Here is an 18,891-nt window from a genome sequence, read left to right as displayed (position 1 = left end):
CCACACTGTTTCTTCTCACCGTCTCCTGTCCAGAATTAGCTCCTCTCAGCAGCATCACGTTGTGCAATCGCCGTAGAATATCAATAATGTATAATATAATAATAATATAGAACTGATCACAGCTCAGCGATGCGAGAGAGATGGTGGGAGACGGAGAGACTCTTTCAGAAGGTGATTGTATCACTCCTGTGTGTTTTTAATGAAGTGAAACTTTAGAGACCATGAGAATCCACCCAGACACACAGGAGAACAGGTAAATACTGAAGTGATGGGAAAATGAACTCTGTGGTAAGAAACGGTTCTTGTTCTGCTTTGCAAATTAAAACACACTAATCATAACCATTACAAAATGACAAGATAATGTTTTGTTAGGAGACACATCACAGTTTATGAATCAGTGATTTTTTTTGGCACCACTCTGAGATAATTTACACCACCCAAACTTTGTGATTCACACTCAAAAGAAGCTTCAGGGTACAGCAAGGCTGCAACGATGATTATTTTCATTATCATTTAATGTCCTGGTTATTTTCCTAATTACCTGATTAATTGTTTGGTGTTATTAACTGTCAGAAAACAGTGAAACATGTCCATCAGTTTCTCAAAGGCCAAGGTGATGTATTCATATGTCTTCTTTTGGTCAACCAAGAGTCCAAAACCCAAAGATATTCGGTTGACTGTGGTATAAAACAGAGAAAAACAGAAAATCTTCCTATTTCAGGGTACAGTATATGTTATAGAATATTCATCATTTAAGATCGTGTTATGGTTGGCTTTACACAGAATCAGATGAGAGCTGAAACATGCTTTTAGACTTGCTCTTAATGTTTCATGGCCATCATTTATCTTATTTAATCATGTATTTTATTGTAGTCATGTTTTGAAATGTTATATTCTCTCTTATCAGTTGTATTTGTTATTGTCTTTCATCTAATTCAGTCAGTTTCTTGTTTTTATTTTTAAATTATTCATCTTTTTTATTTGGTTTTATTATTGCTTTGTCACATTTTTTCATCTCTCATTTCAATTGTGCTAACCTGTACAAAATACATAAAGTTTGATTGAATAGGCTCCATAGATCTTCTGAGGTAGGTAGTTGTTTAGATGTAAATCATATGATTCATTTCACTCATGGATGTTCTTTCTTCCTAAAGTCAAAGTTGCTTTAGCCCTCCAGATCCACTGACTTGGTTCTGAAACAATTAGAAGGTCTATCAATTAATCAGTGGACAGGAAATTAATTGACAATGATTTTCATAGGTGATTAATATAAGTCATTTGCTTTGCCAAAAAAACAAAACAAAAGCCAAGCTTGTTGACCTCAGCATCTTAATTGTGAAGATTTGCTGATTTTCTCTGTTTCACATCTCTACAAATGGAATATCTGTGGGTTTGCATGTTGTTCTAGGAAACTGTGATGGAAATTTTCCATAATTTCCTCACATTTCATAACAGATTAACTGATAATGAAAACTGTTGTTCATTATAGCCCCATACTAACCTGATCCTCTACAGATAGTCTGTGTTGTTATAGCATTGTTTTATTTTATATGTTAAAAAGTAATCAAGAATATCAGGTATCAATATCCCTATAATATACTATAGGGTGGTACCCATCTTGTTTCATTCCCTTCAAAATGTACTTAGATGTTATGAAAGACACCCATAAACTACTGCACATTCCTTTTGAGGGACAGGAGCTATACAGTAGCTATAGTGCTGCTGCTTTTATCTCTGGTTTTACAAATTTGCTTTGTATTTTTTGTCATGACCCATTTATATCAAAGCTGCAGCAATTAGTCGATTAATCGATTTGTCGATTATCATCATTCAAGAAAACGATTTTCTGGCTTTATCTGTCTGAGTTTGAGATTGTTGTTTGGACAAAACAACATCTGAAGCTGTCATCCTGGATTCAGAGAAATATGAATAAATGTTTTTCATTCTTTTGTGACATTTTAGAGACTATGATTAATTGATTAATCAATAATACTACTACTACTATTAATAATATTGATAATTGTTGTGTTTCATACCATTAAGGTAGAGGTGATTAGTTCTTTTGGGCTTATTACAGTGTTCTGCACATAATTTCTATGCTATTTGGATGTAACTTAACTTGCGTACATTATAGTTCACACAGAAGCATGAATACATACATTCACAGGCTGCCCCATACAGCCGCTCTACCCCACCAAAATTACTTTTCCATGTGTCACATGTCTTTCTGTCTCACTTACCTATTCAGGAACCAATGTCCTATATAACACTACGGAGGTGAAATAAAAAAGGGAGGCAGGCAGGAGGATGCCTGTGACTGAAGTAGTGAAAACAATTATGTCGCATCACTGAATCACATTCACAAACACCTTTTTGGATGAGGGGAATAGTGTGGGAGCACGGTTGAGATAGAGGCCTTTTGATGACACCAGTCTACACTTAGTGCTCCCTCTTGCAAGACTGACCTTTAATACAATACCAACTAAAGGACACAGTAGGTTAGAAAAAAAAATTCCAACTAATAAAACAGAATAAAGAATATATGCCTGAAATGAAAGCTGCATGCCCAGTTTGTGTGTTTAGAAATGATTACTTCCTGTCAGTTCTCGAGTGTAGCTCAGGTAAGAGCTTCCTGTTTTGCTGGTCAGTGAGAAAATTAAATGGTGCTAGGATTCTTCCATGTTTTGTTTAAGAAAACTGTCCCACCCCAGACTCAACCTGTTACCTCCTTTGACCCAGAGCCAAGGAGCTTACTGTAATTATAGCTGAGGGCTGTCCTCCTGAACAGAAAACAAAAACACTGGCTCACTGACTCAGAGGTGAGAGGGGACAGAACAGGTCAACAGCCCTGCTATTCATATACAGATTTATTTATTATCAATTTTATAATTTGTAGACTCAACTTTGCAACAGCTCAGCTCCATATAAAATTAAATTCCAGCTTTTTTCTATTTTGGGGATTTTTTTTGCATTGTTTAAACATGACTGGGCAAATATAATGTCTAGAAAAGATTAAAGAAGCAGTCATCCCTGATGCTTAGTAACTAACACTGGGGCTTTTCATGGCTTTGTATGCAGTGCTACAGGGCAAAGTGAATCTCCTGCACTTCCCCTTCTGTCCATTTCTCTGGTAAGTCTCCTCCATAAATAAACAGCACCCTCTATTGTCTGTTTTTATATGAGCCAAGTACACAAGTATACAGGAATATGTCTTGGTGTGTGCTCCACAAATGCAACATAAAAGAATAAGTGTAAAAATCGAGCAAAGGTGTGTTAATAATGAATAATAAAGAAAAAAAAAAATCAATTTACAGACAATTAATTGACCGTCAGTTCTCACAGCATCGGTCTTGCTCAAATCTTCTGCTCTCTTCCTTTTTTTAAAAATTAAACTATTTTTATATTATTGAAGAGATGTCATCTATAATTTCATTTTTAAGCACACTGCTGTGCCCGAGCTGCTTTGTGTTTTACTGATGCCAATCAATTTGACAACAACTTTGTCCAAGAGCATAGCTTGAAGAAGATTAAAAAGGGAATGTATGCTTTAGAATAATTATCCCTCAAGATTTAACATCATATTTATTTATCTTTTTATTACCGTCATTATGAATTTTGTAATTTAGAAAAGGAAAAATAATAACTGTACACCCGGCCTCTTTTGCGCTCTTACAACGCTAATCATGAATGGTTAGCAAAATACTTTTTTTCTGTGCAAATAAACAAGTACAAACTTTCAGGATTTCCATTAACTTTAGCGAGTCTCATTTTTGGTTTGACCCTCTTACGTCAGTTTCAGGGACCGGAAGAAATATCCGGTACTCCCCCGCTCCGGTTACGACATGGTATCGTCCAAAGATGGCCTCCTCCGTGTTGAAACGATGTGTGACTGCAGCTGTCAAAGTTAACCGCTTATCTTCGTCTTTTTCAGGTAGACAGATCGCACATTGCAAAACTGAAGTCTCTACACATAGTGTGCTGTGGTTAAAGTGTCTGAAAATGTTTTCCATCTCGTAAACAGCCGATGAGCCTACATGTGCTACTTGTGTCTCTGTGACCTGATGGACTGTGTTTGTCTTTTGGCAGCCAGAAGATGGTTGCTCTCAGCGGCTTACACCGACACCAAAGTGTGGGAGGCGAAGGAGAAGGATCATCAGAATCTGGGTAAGAGCTAAAACTGACAGTCAAAGCAATAATAAAAACAGTCTCCAGCGTGGAGCTCGTCCAGGGGACCCTACAGTCACTGAGCTCATTATCAGGAGCACCATCCTCAAGGGGTAGGGCACCCTGTCGCTCTCAATAACAATCAGGTCTTCACGGCACTGATTCCTCAAGATGTTAGAAACATTGCTTTGAGATTCTGGTCCATGTCGACATGATTGAATCGCAGATTTGTCAGCTGCACATCCATGCTGTGAATCTCCTGTTCTGCCATATATGAAAGGCCTTTTATTGGATTCAGATCTGGTGTCTTAAGTAAACTGACCATTCTGGTTTCAACGAGCTTGAGATGACTTTTGTTTTGTGATGTTGGTTGTTTATCATGCTTCCAGCATCATCATGTTGGAAGGGGCCATTAGAAGACGATAAACTGTGGCTATAAAGGGAGGCACATGGTCAGCAACAGTACACAGACTATGCTGTGGCATTCAAACATTCGCTGACTGGTGTAAAGAGACCTAAAGTATGCCAAGAAAACAACCAGCCGCCTGGACTGTTGACACAAGGCAGGTTGGGTCCATGGATTCATGCTGTGAACACAAAACTCTGACCCTACCATCTGCATACTTTAGCACAAGTCCGCATTCATCAGTCTACAACAGTCCAGTTTTGGTGAGCCTCTGTCCACTGCAGCGTAAGATTTCTGCTCATGGCTGACAGGAGTCCTCTGCTGTTGTAGCCCATCCGCCTCAAGCTTTGATGTATTGTGCTGTCTGAGATGTTTTTTCTGCTCACCGCAGTTGTGGAGAATGATCATCCTTTGGATATAACCACACAGAACTCACATTTGTAAGCCTGGATCGATGAAGGCTTTAAAACCCTCTCCCTCTTAAGAGTAATTGGTTTGTAATGATTAATGTGGCAGACCTGCTTCCTGCTGTAGGCTGTTATAAAATCTTGCAGGAGGAGGATGCAGAAGGCTGTTTAATCCTTTTTTGTGAAGTTTCAGTCAGTGTTATCAAACCTGTTGCAAACACCATCATTACTGTGAGCTCCAGCAGCTGGGAAGCTCATCAGCTCACAAGGGACAGGTGAAGATTTTAGCAAAACCTTACATGAATTGATCTGGCCCAGGTATGATTAGTTCAATTGGTTAAATAATTATGAATTATTGTTATATATTTCTTTCAAGTACTGACAAAATGTAATGAAGTATGAATTGTAAAAGATGCAGCCCCTAAAAAAAGGACTGTTATAATATGAGGCTGGATATCAAACCTCTTCACTTTTTGGGTGCAGGCTGAAATGCAAACTAAAAATTAAAGTTGGCTTTGAACGCCTGGTTTGGTTCTTAGCTGTGTTTTCTTCCTTGAGCAAATGTTTCCTGGTTTAATTCATTTTGCCAGTTTTCTCTTCCACTTAAATGAATATAATGTAGCTTATTGTTCGAAATTATGAAAAAGGGCTTTTATATTCCTCAAAGTGAGATATTTAAAAAAAAATATTGTCAAAAATTGACGACTGAAGTATCGTAACAGCACAGAGATTTCAAAAGATGCCTAGCCCGACTATAATCACCCCTTACACTTGAAATGTGGGGTGTAACTGACAGATATCCACGACCACAAGTATTGATTGCAGGTTATTTCATGTCAAAAAAAGTTGAGCTGTCAAACTCTGTGTGTGTGTGTGTGTGTGTGTGTGTGTGTGTGTGTGTGTGTGTGTGTGTGTGTGTGTGTGTGCACTTGATCAACACAGGATGGCAGTGTAAGACTGCAGCCTCATCGTGCTCTGACTGGTAAATGTTCAGTCGTGTGGCTATAATTACAACACACAATCAAATGACATTAAAAGGAGCATTAGTTAAAATTTGAAAACTTTTAAATGGATCACAACTGATGATGAAGTGTTTGATGACAGAACTGAACAAAGACTAGTTGGTGCTGTTTTGTCACACTGGCATACCACACTTTGAAATACATTTTCCAGTAGTTTGTTAATCACATGATAAACTGTCTAATCGTCTTTTTGTTGTTTTTTTTTATTTTTTTATTTATTTTTTATTTATTTATTTATTTTTAACTCACAGCTGAACTGGCTGCCAGTATGGAGAGGATATACGAGAGGAATCTCCCAGTTAGCTCCCTGACTGTGTCTCGGGTAAGCTGCAATCAGATTTAAATGGACTGTAATTTGATTTGTTTAGTGGTGACCCTGTCTCTGTCAAAGCAACAAATGAGTTTGAATTTGATGGGAGCTAATACAAAGTTTTTTCAATAACGGTTCATATGTTCTGTTCGTGTTTCAGTTTGTTGACAACATATCATCTCGGGAGGAAATTGATCAAGCGGAGTACTACCTTTACAAGTAAGAGGAATCGTTTTTACTCTCTGCATTTCTGTGTCAGACATCTGCTGCTTCCTTGGTTTTGGTCCATGGTACCAACTTACGTGCTTTTCTTGGAATGAATTGTCTGTTTGGTTTGTCTGTTTTGGTTTATGTTCAGTCACATGCTTTTCTTTGTTCGGGGCAACTCCAGACCTTTCCTGTTTACTCCCTTCTCTGGAATCTGCACCCATTCTTGCGATTACAAGATTACAAGTATATTTCCCAATTGCACCCTGTTCAGGACACATTCATTTTCATAATTGAGTGGGAATTAAGTGTCTTTCTACTATCTGAAGTCTGTAACAAGAAGTCATTATTGTTAATATATTCAACAGTTTTTGATGTTTGAACTCTTGTATTTCAGTTATTAGAGCTGATTTTTCAGGATGAAGCTGTTAAAACTCTGGTTATTCAGCAGCTAAATTATTTCACTTCAGACTTTTGTGATATTTGTGGTCGCATGTTATTTCTCCTCTTCCTCACACCTTTCCTGTCGTTTTGCTCATTAATAAAGCAGAGCTGTGATGGATATATAAAGAAATCTTCATGTTTTTGTTTTTTTTTGTAATCCCTCCAGGTTTCGTCACAGTCCAAATTGTTGGTACCTGCGAGACTGGACCGTTCACAGCTGGATCAGACAGTGTCTAAAATATGGGGCCAGGGAGAAGGCCCTGTACACGCTGAAAAACAAGGTACACAACACATTATATTCCTTCTGTTGTGTTGATGAGGCTCATCTCCAAAATCAGAGAGGAAATCTGATCAGAGGCTCCCAATCAGGCCTGACAGCTGCAGTTATCTGACAGTCTTAGTGATTATAAATCCAATCTTAACAACCCAGATGCATTTTCAAACTGATCTGAGCAGCACCGATAACTTCAAACATGTTTGACATTTTCAACCCAGCATGTGCACTGTTCTTCAATGAGTTGTAGTACCTATGAATCACTGTATCACTCCAAATGCAGAGACGTCAACTAGCCAATGACGTGTTTACAGTGAGGCGAAGCAGCGTATACTCGGTCAGTATGGCCATCTCTGTAGTTGTTGTGATTGGTGCCATTTCACTGAGATTAGAGGACTCGATGTCAGTGATGCAGTTGTTATTACTGCGTGTGATATTCAGTGTTCAGGGATATTTTTTTTTTAAATCGTGTCGTTATACATGTGATGGAAATAATTCAAATTATGTGTGTGTGCCTTGCAGGTCCAGTATGGAATATTCCCAGATGACTTCACCTTCAACCTGCTCATAGATGCTTACATTAAGGATGGAGACTTTAAAAGTAAGTTTTGTTTTTTTTCAATCAAAGATTCAAGAAAAAATGAGGTTCAGACAGACTGCTGAAGTACAACCCCTGCATTTTTCCAAACACATTCTTGTTAACTCTGAATATTGCAAGGAGTGGGAGCAGGCTGTCAAATCACTAAAATCAGACTTCAAACATGTCTTTCCTTGTTTGTAAGAGACAGAGGTAAAGGGGAAGCCTGATTATTTTTCTGTAATAACATTAGACAGTAAACACTGTGTCGTCTTTCAACAAGCACATAGTTGGCATTACAGTGTTTTCACGTGAATTGTGATGTTGAAATTACATTTGATAAAATGCTGAGTTCACTGTTTGCTTAGCACTTATGCACTTTATCTCTTCGGGACTGAAGACGCACAGATCCAATGTTTTTTCATTACTTTGAAGGATAAACCTGGCAGTATTCAATATTTTTTATTTTCAACAAATCCCATGAAAAAAACAAAACCAACAGTGAATAGATCCTACTGACAACTAAAGCCTGATATTTCCTATTCCTCTGTCAAAGGGCTCCATTGTTGTCCAGAAACTATTAAAAATACATCAGTGAACCACATGGTTGCACTGAGTGACATGTTCCTTCATTACAATGAATGTGGGCATTGGAGTTTATTTTGAGTCAAACCTCTAGATACAGTCCTGCTGCTGTATATAGTTACTAGTGTGTGTTGAACCACAGCTGAAAATAGTCCCCAGCAAATGCACAATTTACTCCTGATTGAGTAACATTGAGTAACAACACTAACAACGAAGAATTGAGCCTTTTTTGTGCATTAAAAAAACCTATTTGGAGACACACACACACACACACACACACACACACACACACACACACACACACACACACACACACACAAAAAAAGAAATATCGTAAGAATTTATTTTGGCTTGGCTGATATAGAGAAGGGGATGTATCAATAAAAGCATAAAGCAACAGACTTGGTGAATGAATCATGTAATTTAAACATCCACTCAAGCTTCCACTCTGCTGGAGATTTGACAAACAGCAGCAGATGAAAACTTCACATTTGTGTCGGGCGATGAGAGGCCTGTAACATTGCTCCATTTAACACATGAAATAAAGATAAATGCCATATTTCCGTCATGCTTTTTCACATCGTCCCGTTGCGCTTTCTGCTTATGTAGTCGTTTAATGATGCCTGACTGGAAAAGCAGCTCCACCACCTGTTAATCTCAATGAACTAACACCCAGTGTAGTAGATGAAAACATGCGTTAATCAGCTTTTCATTTTGCTGATACTCTGGACATTTGTTTAAAATTTGGATGGAAACTTGGCTATTGTTGGGTTTGGTCTTGGTACAAATTGTTTTAGAAACTTTTCAAAGGAATAGCTGAAAAGGCATTAAGCACAGTGGCCTTACAAAGAGAAATAAAGAAAAGCAATGATAACATACTTTATCTAATGCATGCTACAAAAATATGTATTTGTGACGTAATGTTTTTGTTTTACAGATGCATGCTCTGTGGTGGAAGAGGTGATGCTTCAGGAGGCCTTCAACCTTCCCTCCACACAGTTCCTGTCTCTGTACGCTCTGGGCAGTTACCTAGCAACCAGACCACAACTCACTGTGAGTCAAACAGCAGCCGAAACAACATGGGAGGTGTTATGAAAACAAACAGTACCAGTATATTCTTAACCTTGGAAATACAGTACATTACCTTGGGCACTACAGTAAAGTAATCAATTTCCTGATGCATTTCCATCCATTTGTTTTGGAAAAGTGGATGCCTGAAACTCATTAGCATGTGAATGTAGTAGCAGGAGTAACCGGTGTGCTTCCAAATACCTACATTTGTCTCTCGCTGTGTTCAGCTGTCAGAGGAGCGGGCTTTGGGGGCATCGCTGCTCATCTGTGGACTGACGCAAGGCAACACTGTTGGCCTCAGCGCTCAGCTACTTGGCAATGCTCTCCTAGGTGTGTCTTTGAGTTTCTTTCCCCCCAACTATTTTGTATATTTTTCATTTTTACCGTGATTGTCTCATTCATTCTCCTCTTCCCCATCTAGGCAAGGTGGAGATTTTAGAGGGCATACATGCTGTGTTCAGAGGGATGCCTCTCTACTGGGCTCATGGATATCTGGGCCGAGCGCTGGATGTCATCGAGAGAGTGGCTGCTGCGTCTGGTGACGTCAAGCTGTCCAAAGACGCTGTAAGGACATTAACATTTAAAGGAGTATTTCATTTTGTTTGTGTTAGTTATTGTTTATCTCAAAGCTGATTTTTACACATTTCATTTTGTCTGAAGGATGACATGAGCTTTTAACAGACACATGTAGATTTCACATTTAAGTGACTTTGCACAGCACGTCCACAGTGTGGCCCTTATGGTGGGGGGATGGGGGGTATGGGCCCAGTCCTAACTCTATCACTTACAAATCCCAGGTGACTATTGGATGTACGACTGGCTTGTTATAGTATCTCCTGTAGGGAGTACCGATCCAATATCAGTACCACAAAATTCAGTGTTTTGCATGGTGCAATATTATATAATAACAGAGAACATAAAAACATGGGGGCTTTGGGGAATGTTGAAGGCATATTTTTCTCTTTTTTAAAAATATGAATAGGTTAGCACTTTCCCCCTTTGTGCTAAGCTTAGCTGAACATGTTTTACATAATTAATTCACAATGTGGGCATGGAATTAGAATAAAACACAGGCATAGCCTACACATGACACCTAATATAAGTGACAGCATGCATGACATACCATACAGGCAGAAAAGAACAGCCTGCAGTACTACTTATAGTACAAAATATAGAATTACACTCAACAAACACACTGCACCGAAGAAAACAGCGGTGCTCCCTGCACTCATTTTGTCTTTTGTTATCGATCTTCTCCACAGACTGTGAGTTTGACATCAAACAAACTATATTTCCCAAAGTGCGGGGTTATTGCTGTGAGATCAATCTGGATTCAACTTTCATACAAACAGGCTTCCGTGTTTAACATGAAAATGCTGCGAGGTCTCAAACGGTGATCATGGTTCTGCATAACAGCATTAGACACACGGGAGAGACGGGCTGTTGTTACTTGCCAGGTGGGCTGTATGACACAGACAGTGTTCATCTGCTGAGATGGAACACACATGCTGTCATATTGTTGTTATTTTTACATATATGCACGCACACACGGCTGGGTGTAGCGCCTCTAATCTGGCCTGCGCTGTCCAGTTCAATAGTTCAGCTTTGTCCACGTCTAATGAGATTTTGAAGAGCCTGGAGCACCGAGGATGTCACTGCAACAGGAACAAAACGGTCTGTGTGTCAGCCAGCGGCACAGCAATAATGTAGACAGAGCAGATAACACCATAGGACAGAGAGGAAATATTACATCTCAAATAAAGGTGCTGGTGACGGCTGCCTCAGGTCACAGTTAATCTTACCTCTTCCGAAGATTAAGAGGTGAGTTGTCAAGTAAGGTGGTCGGTGTCTCTCATCATTACATGCCTGCCCTGTAATCATTCAAATAAGAACTGCATCTTCTCAGAAGGCTGAAAATATTAAACTTTCACTCACATAAGGTTCACTCAGGTTTAATAAACAACAACCACAAAAAGACTTTTTAAGGCAGTGCCAGCTATTTCAGAGCTCAAACTGCAATTATACTGATTTTGCAAACATAACAGATAAATTCAAAAAAAAAAAAAAAAAAAAAAAATCTTCCCGCATTCCTAACATTCATTTTCATTTGTTTTCAGCTGGACTACATGAGCGAATTGCTACAGGAACTGTCCTCCACCACAGACTCTGACACTTCTGGAGAGGAGTCAGGAGGTGAGGAGGAGGAGAGGAAAGAAGACACTGTAGATGAAGATGATCAGGCCGAGCGGGCTAAGCTACCTCAGTATGCCAGCAGGTTCAAGGTGGGTGTTTTGTTTGCTCACTGCAGGTGTGTTTTTGTTTGTAGCAGCAACTGAATTTACATCAGTTTTCCTAGTCGGGGCGAGACGGTAAACATGTGTTTCCTGTCCCAACTGAGGTTGTGTGAGGATTTTTGGAGGTGAAATCTGAGTGGGCAGCATACTAAGGGTTGTTTTTAGTTGATTGTTTGGTAACATAACCCATGAAACAGTCTTAGCCAAATTACCCTGTCTGATGATAATGATGATCCGATGATAGCGCTGACCAAAAATAAATGACATGCTGCTCGTTGTTTTGAATCATCTATGTGTAGCAAGTAAAATAAGGAATGATTGGAAATGTTCTTCAGGTATTTTTAAAAAGCAACAGTGTTGCTTTGGAAAATGGTTTGAATCAGTGATATATATATTTTTAAGACTGTAACCTAAAGCAGTGCTCTTGCCTGTGAGCTGAGCTTTCTGCTGGTTCTCCATGATAATAATGAAACAGTGATTCAGGAGGTAGGGTGCAGCCTTTTCACTGATACTGTTTTGTCTGATATTATTTTATCTGCTGTCAAATGCAAGGGGACATGTTTTTTTTTTGTTTGTTTTGTTTAGAAATGGCCCTGTGATGATTCCACTGAGAGATAGTTTCATCTGTATCTCTCTGATTTTACAATTAAAACAAATTATTCGAGGGAGCTGCCATAGTGTTTTGACCACACTACTATCTCTATTAAAGTTGCCCTGTGGAGTCTTCCTGTTGAATAAAGTTTTTGTTTACATTCACTGTCACTCACCAAGATATGTTTTGTGTATTCTCGAGATCTAACAAATGTATTGGATGCATTTCCTTCCTCATGAAGCATTTTTAATCCATGTTTACTTGTTTGCAGTCTTCTCCTTCCCTGGCTTTGTTGATGCATTCGTGTGTTTACCATGAAATTGCGACATTATGTTTTTAGTGTGAAGGGCTGGATCAGTTTGGTGGATCACATCATAAGGGCATTTACAAGAGTTAACAAATGGGTACCCATTCATAAATACATTGCTCCACATTGTTAATAGTAGTCAAAAAGCTGTATTAAATAGACTACAAAAATGTACACTCTTTCCACATTTAATGGATTCATTTAAATGTTGAAATGTTGATAATGAGAATTGAGAGAATTTTTTCAGAGAAGCTTGAGCTTTTGAAATGTCATGAATAGAGCTAACCGGTTTGGTGGGTTTCACCCAAGCAATTTAAATGAAGTGATGAGGTCACTGTTACGCACCCTCAACTTTTTCTTGTTTCCCTGCCTCCCCAGGAACTGATCAGCCAGCTGGAGTCTCAGGGTAAAGTGGACTCTGCCTCTTTCCAGGATTTAGTGTCCGCTATGGCCCAGCAGAACCTGGCCGCTGCGGAGAAACTGGATCTGGAGCAGTACAAGAGCCGGGTGCAGGCCTGGGAGGCCGAGAAGAAGCAACTGATTCGGAGAGAGAAAGAGATGAGGGAGAAGGCCGAGCAGGAGAGACAGGAGAGGTTAGCTGCCAAGGCTGCAGCTCAGCAGGCGTAAAGACACTGAGGATGGAGCTGCATCAAGATCACTGAACTGTCCTTTGAGTATGTACATAAAATTGTGTATACTTAGGAAATAAGAGTTTTGTCTCTAAAATTCTGAAATATCAACATTGTCAACATCACATCTGATTGTGTCACTAGTTACTATTGTTTATTATCAATTATTGTGTGCTTATGTTATAATTATTGCTGTGGTTTTATAGAATGCATTGGGCTAATATAAGTGTACTGTCACATTAAAATTGATTTCCATTTTCATTTGTATCAGAAATATTGTCTCAGATTTATTTATTTTTTTCTGTTGTGGACTATGGAATGATATCATTATTGGAACATATGCGCACATCAATTGTTCGGCCTGGTGGTCCAGTGACCTCATGTAAGCAAAAAGAAGCTGGGGAAAGATCTTACCATCACATCCTCCCACTCCTTTTCCTCTCTGCCTGCAGTCGTCTATGTCTGTCAGTGTGTGTGTGTGTGTGTGTTTCTGTCAAAAGCATCTTTGGAAGTTTTCTCACAGGGGGAAATGAAAGGGGGATTGCATAGAAGAATTATTTGCTGATAGCCCATCTAGAGAAAACCAAATTCTCTGCACAGAAAGGAATGCATTTGTGACCTGAAATCTTTCCGTTCACAAAGGAAAATCATTAAAAAAATCATGCAGTACAGATCCAGATAACTGGTCACACAGACACAAACTGCACTTTGGTGTTTGTTAAAAAGTTAGGATATAAACAATTGAGTGCAACATCAGCTCATGCATAAACTGCACTCATTACTAAAAACATTGTCCGTTAACTGGCAAATTGAGTAAAGCCCAGGTTGTTTAGACTCTGCAGAAAGATAAGATAATAGATCTTTGGAGAAGAAAATGCAGTTGTCGTTGTGCACATAATGCATTCATTCCACATTATGTTGCAGCTATTCAGTATTCAGAGCATGATCTTGGGAAACAGCCTGGTATGCAGTCCAGGATGAATGAGCGGCACAAAATGCTGAAACAAGATCCATTGTGATCCAGAGGCACCATTCTGACTGCCTTTCTGAGAACAGCTCTTCATAATCAATGTTTTCTTTTCAAAGCATTAGAAATGTTTTTTTAGCTGCTAAGAAATATCATTACTCATGCTCAGCCCCCTCTAAATACCAGGATAAAGTTACCTTGAAAACAACAATTGCTGAAACAACTCAGTTCAGGGTCAGGGTTAGCTTACTTGCTTGGACACAGTTGTTTGTTAATTCAAACTTACCCGGGTGATAAAATAAGCATTTGACAGGTGAAAATTTACACATAACTAAATTAATAAATAAATAAGTTCCACCACACAAACAGGTCTTTACATAGAGATTTGTTGCGACTTAATATTTACATGCACCAACCGCCAGATGTAGCTACCCGTAAGCTTGCTAAATGTTAGCATGCTAATGCTAGTTTAAGTTATAAAATGCAACATGTATGTGTTTTTTTTCAAGTTTCACAAGTTTATCAGCTCAAATTAAATTCAAAGAGCAGTTTAAGTAGTGTGATCCATATTTTATTTTAGGCTGTCTTAGAATAATCCTATCTGTATTTAAGTACAGACTATTGGGCATGTTTAGACTTAGTGTATATAGTTTTATTATTTTTTTTTTAATCTCTAAACATTCAAAAACTATAGACCTAGGACTACTCAGAAATCATTACAATGTTCACTTTCCGGTTTGTGGAGTTTGCATGTTCTCCCTGGGTCTGCGTTAGTTCCCTCCAGGTGTTGTTTCTACCTTTGTAGATAATCTAAGTCATTCCAACACGTCCTGTCCACCAAAGAGTGTTGGCAAATTGCTGATTTTTAGAGTGATACTGCTGTATTCTGGGTTTCCACCGGTTTTAATCCCATTGTCCGTTTGTTATGGAGGGGAAGACACCTCTGCGGATAATTCAGCTGCCGGCAAAAACCTCTTGAACGTTTGATTCATAAATTAGCGCTTAGTTAGTTAGAATAGTAGTTCAAGCTCCCAGCTCTTCCCTGAAGTCCTGTGTCCGCTGTATAGCCTCAGCGAAACACTGACATAAACTGTGAAACTGCTTTCAGTGCTTTGAACAGTTATACTCACTGGGTCTGTTAATTTTGGAGAGGAGGAGACCTCTGTAGATAGATCGGCTCCCGGTAAAGACCTCCTGAACAACTGACAATGAAGTCATTCAAAATCCACAAGCTTACGGTAATGGTGGTGAAGACAACAACTCCCATGATCCCACGCAATAGAACGACGTCGCCCTACGCCGTGTTTTGTTATTGTTTTGATTGAGAGACCCCTAGCGGCAGAAGTTACACACCGGACATATAATTTCTTATGATAGAAAGTGGTACAGATGTTTCCTTGCATCAAATTTAAGTCAAGTCTTTATGTAAGAGTTTCTTTTAAGTTTTACTTGTGCAACCAAGTTTCGTATTCATTGGTTGAAAAGTAGTGGTGATGAAGGCAGAAGGGACTGATTAGCTGATGCAACCCTGTGAAGGTATCAAACTATCATTGTTTAGTCAAACTAGAGATGTCTTATCTCCCCTGTTCTTCAAGTCACTGTCCTCACAGGCTGATTGAAGTAAGTCAAAGATGTGGATTTCTCTTGGTGCAAAGTTTTCCCACCACTGTAATTCTATAGAGTTTTTTTTTTAGTTATTTATTTTTTTTGCAGCAGACATTTTGACATTTAATAGCAGGAAAAGATTAAACAAATTTTGTTAAAAATGGCTCTGTTTCATCAACCCACGCATTAAGCCATGTCAGCGAACCAGCATGCACAGTAGCAGGACTCTGGTACGAGCTCACTTAAATGGAATGCACTTGTTTTTAATGTTATCAATTACACCAGCGGGTTTCCTGCTATGACACGCTAAGCTGTCTGCTGTGAAAAAGGTCTATACAACTGTCACTGTTGATCATCAGCGACTGGTCACCCTGATAAATAAGTGAGCAACAAACCTTTGAAAAATACAGAATATTACCAGTCTTATCCTTTAACTACATATCATTTAGTGGAGTCATTGTTTTTATTGTTTATCAACTATGGTTTATGGCAGGAAAAGGAAAATAGGTGTACTGGTTTTTACCCCCTTTCCCTTTGTATTTTGATTATTCAACACAGAATTCAAATAGAAAATAGTTCACAGTGTGGAAAAAAAAAAAAAAAAGGGGGGTCATTCACCGCTCCCTGTCAGCTTTTCATCCTTAAGCTCAATTTCAATTCACTGGTTTGAAAGCAACAGGAGTGTTTCCATTTCTTGCTGTTGTCAGAGGTTTGGCTGTCATTTTGTTGTGCAAGTATTAGTACAGACAGGTGTGCTAACACTGCCGATGATGTCAGTCCGGTGAGGTGTGATGAGGATAAAAAGTCAGGAAGTTAGACATCCACATCACTGGTTATCCGATGCCCAGAGCCTTTTAAGTGTTTTAAAAGATCCTTGTGTGTTTTCATGGAGCGGAGGAGGAGGGTGGTTGAAGGGTGTTGTGGGTTATTTGAGAGATGTAAATATTACAGAATCTGAAAGAGAAAAGGGAATACATTAGACAAAATCAGTGCCTGGATACAGAACATACAGACACACCTGCTACTGTACAAAGCATTTATCTCTCTCAGGAAAACTTAATGGTGGGATAAATACTTACTGTATAACTAAGCCAGCACATCCTCATCTTAGCTTAGAATGTACCATCCACTCTGAACAGTATGTTCAGATTTTATTTTTCTCATGGCTTCAGTTTTTCCTTATCATGTAAATACAAACTATGTTATGTTTTTTCTGATGTTATTTCTGATTCATAAGTGCGATGAATATCTGAGACGGGAGAACACAAAGTGTCCTGTGTCCTGTGGAGCAGATTACAGGATGAGATGCTGCTGGTTGTGTTTCTCTTGGCCAGCCTGCCCACAGCAGCGGAGTCTGTGTTTATTAATTTTTCATTATTCATCAAGGTCAGCTGCTTCATATCTAACATTTTAAAGAGATAAGTGAAAACAAATAATGTCTAATTTGTCTTTCTGTTTGTTTTGAGGATATGCATGGCTTTTATGCATTCTGACACTGGTGTGCTGCTCACATATTAAACAGTAATAAATTAGGTAGATGTGCAGTGGTAATTAGAAATATGATTTATTTGCCGTCTGATTCGTTTGCCTGTTATTTTGTCATCATTAGCTGGTAAACAAACGCAAACCTCGTCAAACTTAAAATGTTTGTATTCAATGCTGCTTAAAGATTCAATAACAAACATTCGATACGATACATTCACAACAAAATACAAACTTATGAAACTTTAATTGTTTAGAAGATGCTTTAAAACTTGGGCATTCTGTAATTTTGTAGTTTGTAGTGTTGTTGTGTTTACAACAAATACTCCTGCCCTTGTACCTTTGTAAGTAGCCCTATGTTGTCTGCTGTAGCCTGTTGTCCAGACTTTTATCTGATACTAATTATCAATACAAATGTGATACTTTTTTTGTGTAGTTGCCTTTGTATTTTATTATATTTTATTGTATCTTATTGTTTGTGATATTTTTGACACGATGAGCATCTGCACTAGACACTTGCTGTAATGTGAATTTTTGCACTTGTGTCTGTGACTGGATTGCACCATATGGTACAAATACTCAGGTGCCACCTCATATCAGTCCTTTCTCAAACTATTTAAAAGCGCTCTTACCCGAAGACAGTCTGATATCCAGCTATCCCCAGAATGTGTACTGCATAACAGATGGCTCTTGCACAAACGTGGCTCTGCTTTTTATTAAGATATTTGATGCTCTGATTCTGATAACCTTTTTCCCAGTATCCCTCTCAACCTCTGACCAACACTTTATCTATGAAGCTTGTGAAAGACTATTGACCCAACTCTGAGGAGGTGATGTGGATAAAAAACATGTCTGAGTGTTTAGGGATGTTGTAACAGTCTGCCAAGACGTATCACAGCTGTCCTTCTGGCCTGGTGCTGTCGCTCCGGTCATAACACTGAAAAGAAATTAGAACAAATTACTAGGTGACTACCCATTACTGCTATGTCACAGTCAAAAATGTTTTCAAAACCACCAGCTACACTTTGTAATACAGCCCACAATTCATAGATAGCTGCTGAAATGCGGAAGGGAAGATGATCTTTTTGTGGTTATGTAGCCCCGGAGAGGATTTAAATTACAGGAGGACCAATAGGTTAGCTGAAAAAAAGTAGGTAATTTTGGCTGTGATTATTACACACATAAAAATTACCCACATACACCCTTCAGAGTGGACTGGAAACATGACCCAGGCAGGCAATATTAAAATCAACCCAGCCTGTCCAAATGGAGCCATTTTCCACAAGAGTAAAAGTAAAAAACAGCTAGCGTAATGACGAGCTTGGTTAGCAGTAAACAAATCCTACATTAAAATTAAATCACAGCAAGCAGCATTCATAACTGCTGCAGTAAAAGTTATATAAAAAAAAAAAAAGAAATTCAAAAACTTTTGTATCCTTCCTCTTTGGCATATACATCAATAATCTGAATGGAACTGTATGTTCCCATTCAGTTACACACCAGGAGTTCACAAACAGGAGGCTATGTACAAAACCAATTCATAAACTC

The 18,891-nt window shown here is 38.7% G+C and overlaps 1 protein-coding gene across 1 annotated transcript; it reads left to right on the top strand.

Moving 5' to 3' along the window:
- Positions 1-3,816: 3,816 nt before the first annotated feature.
- mrps27 (mitochondrial ribosomal protein S27) lies at positions 3,817-13,550 on the top strand. Its single transcript, XM_071483341.1, has 11 exons — positions 3,817-3,931; positions 4,087-4,164; positions 6,251-6,321; positions 6,470-6,528; positions 7,127-7,241; positions 7,757-7,835; positions 9,334-9,449; positions 9,695-9,797; positions 9,889-10,031; positions 11,585-11,749; positions 13,039-13,550. The coding sequence occupies exons 1-11, from the start codon at positions 3,859-3,861 to the stop codon at positions 13,285-13,287; spliced, it is 1,251 nt and encodes a 416-aa protein (XP_071339442.1). The 5' UTR covers positions 3,817-3,858; the 3' UTR covers positions 13,288-13,550.
- The last annotated feature ends 5,341 nt before the right edge of the window (positions 13,551-18,891 follow it).

Source organism: Trachinotus anak, unplaced genomic scaffold, assembly GCF_046630095.1.
Source record: "Trachinotus anak isolate AG129_WGS33_773 ecotype Australia unplaced genomic scaffold, CSIRO_AGI_Tana_v1 ptg000008l, whole genome shotgun sequence".
Taxonomy (NCBI): domain Eukaryota; kingdom Metazoa; phylum Chordata; class Actinopteri; order Carangiformes; family Carangidae; genus Trachinotus; species Trachinotus anak.
The sequence above is the reverse complement of the archived record's forward strand: the minus strand, read 5'-3'. Positions and strand labels throughout refer to the sequence as shown.

Bases quoted from the DNA above. Each gene is read 5' to 3' on its own strand.
- mrps27 (XM_071483341.1), top strand. From the start codon at position 3,859: ATGGCCTCCTCCGTGTTGAAACGATGTGTGACTGCAGCTGTCAAAGTT. The intron at 3,932-4,086 runs GTAGACAGATCG...GTCTTTTGGCAG, and splicing joins CTTATCTTCGTCTTTTTCAG to CCAGAAGATGGTTGCTCTCA. The intron at 6,322-6,469 runs GTAAGCTGCAAT...TTCGTGTTTCAG, and splicing joins GCTCCCTGACTGTGTCTCGG to TTTGTTGACAACATATCATC.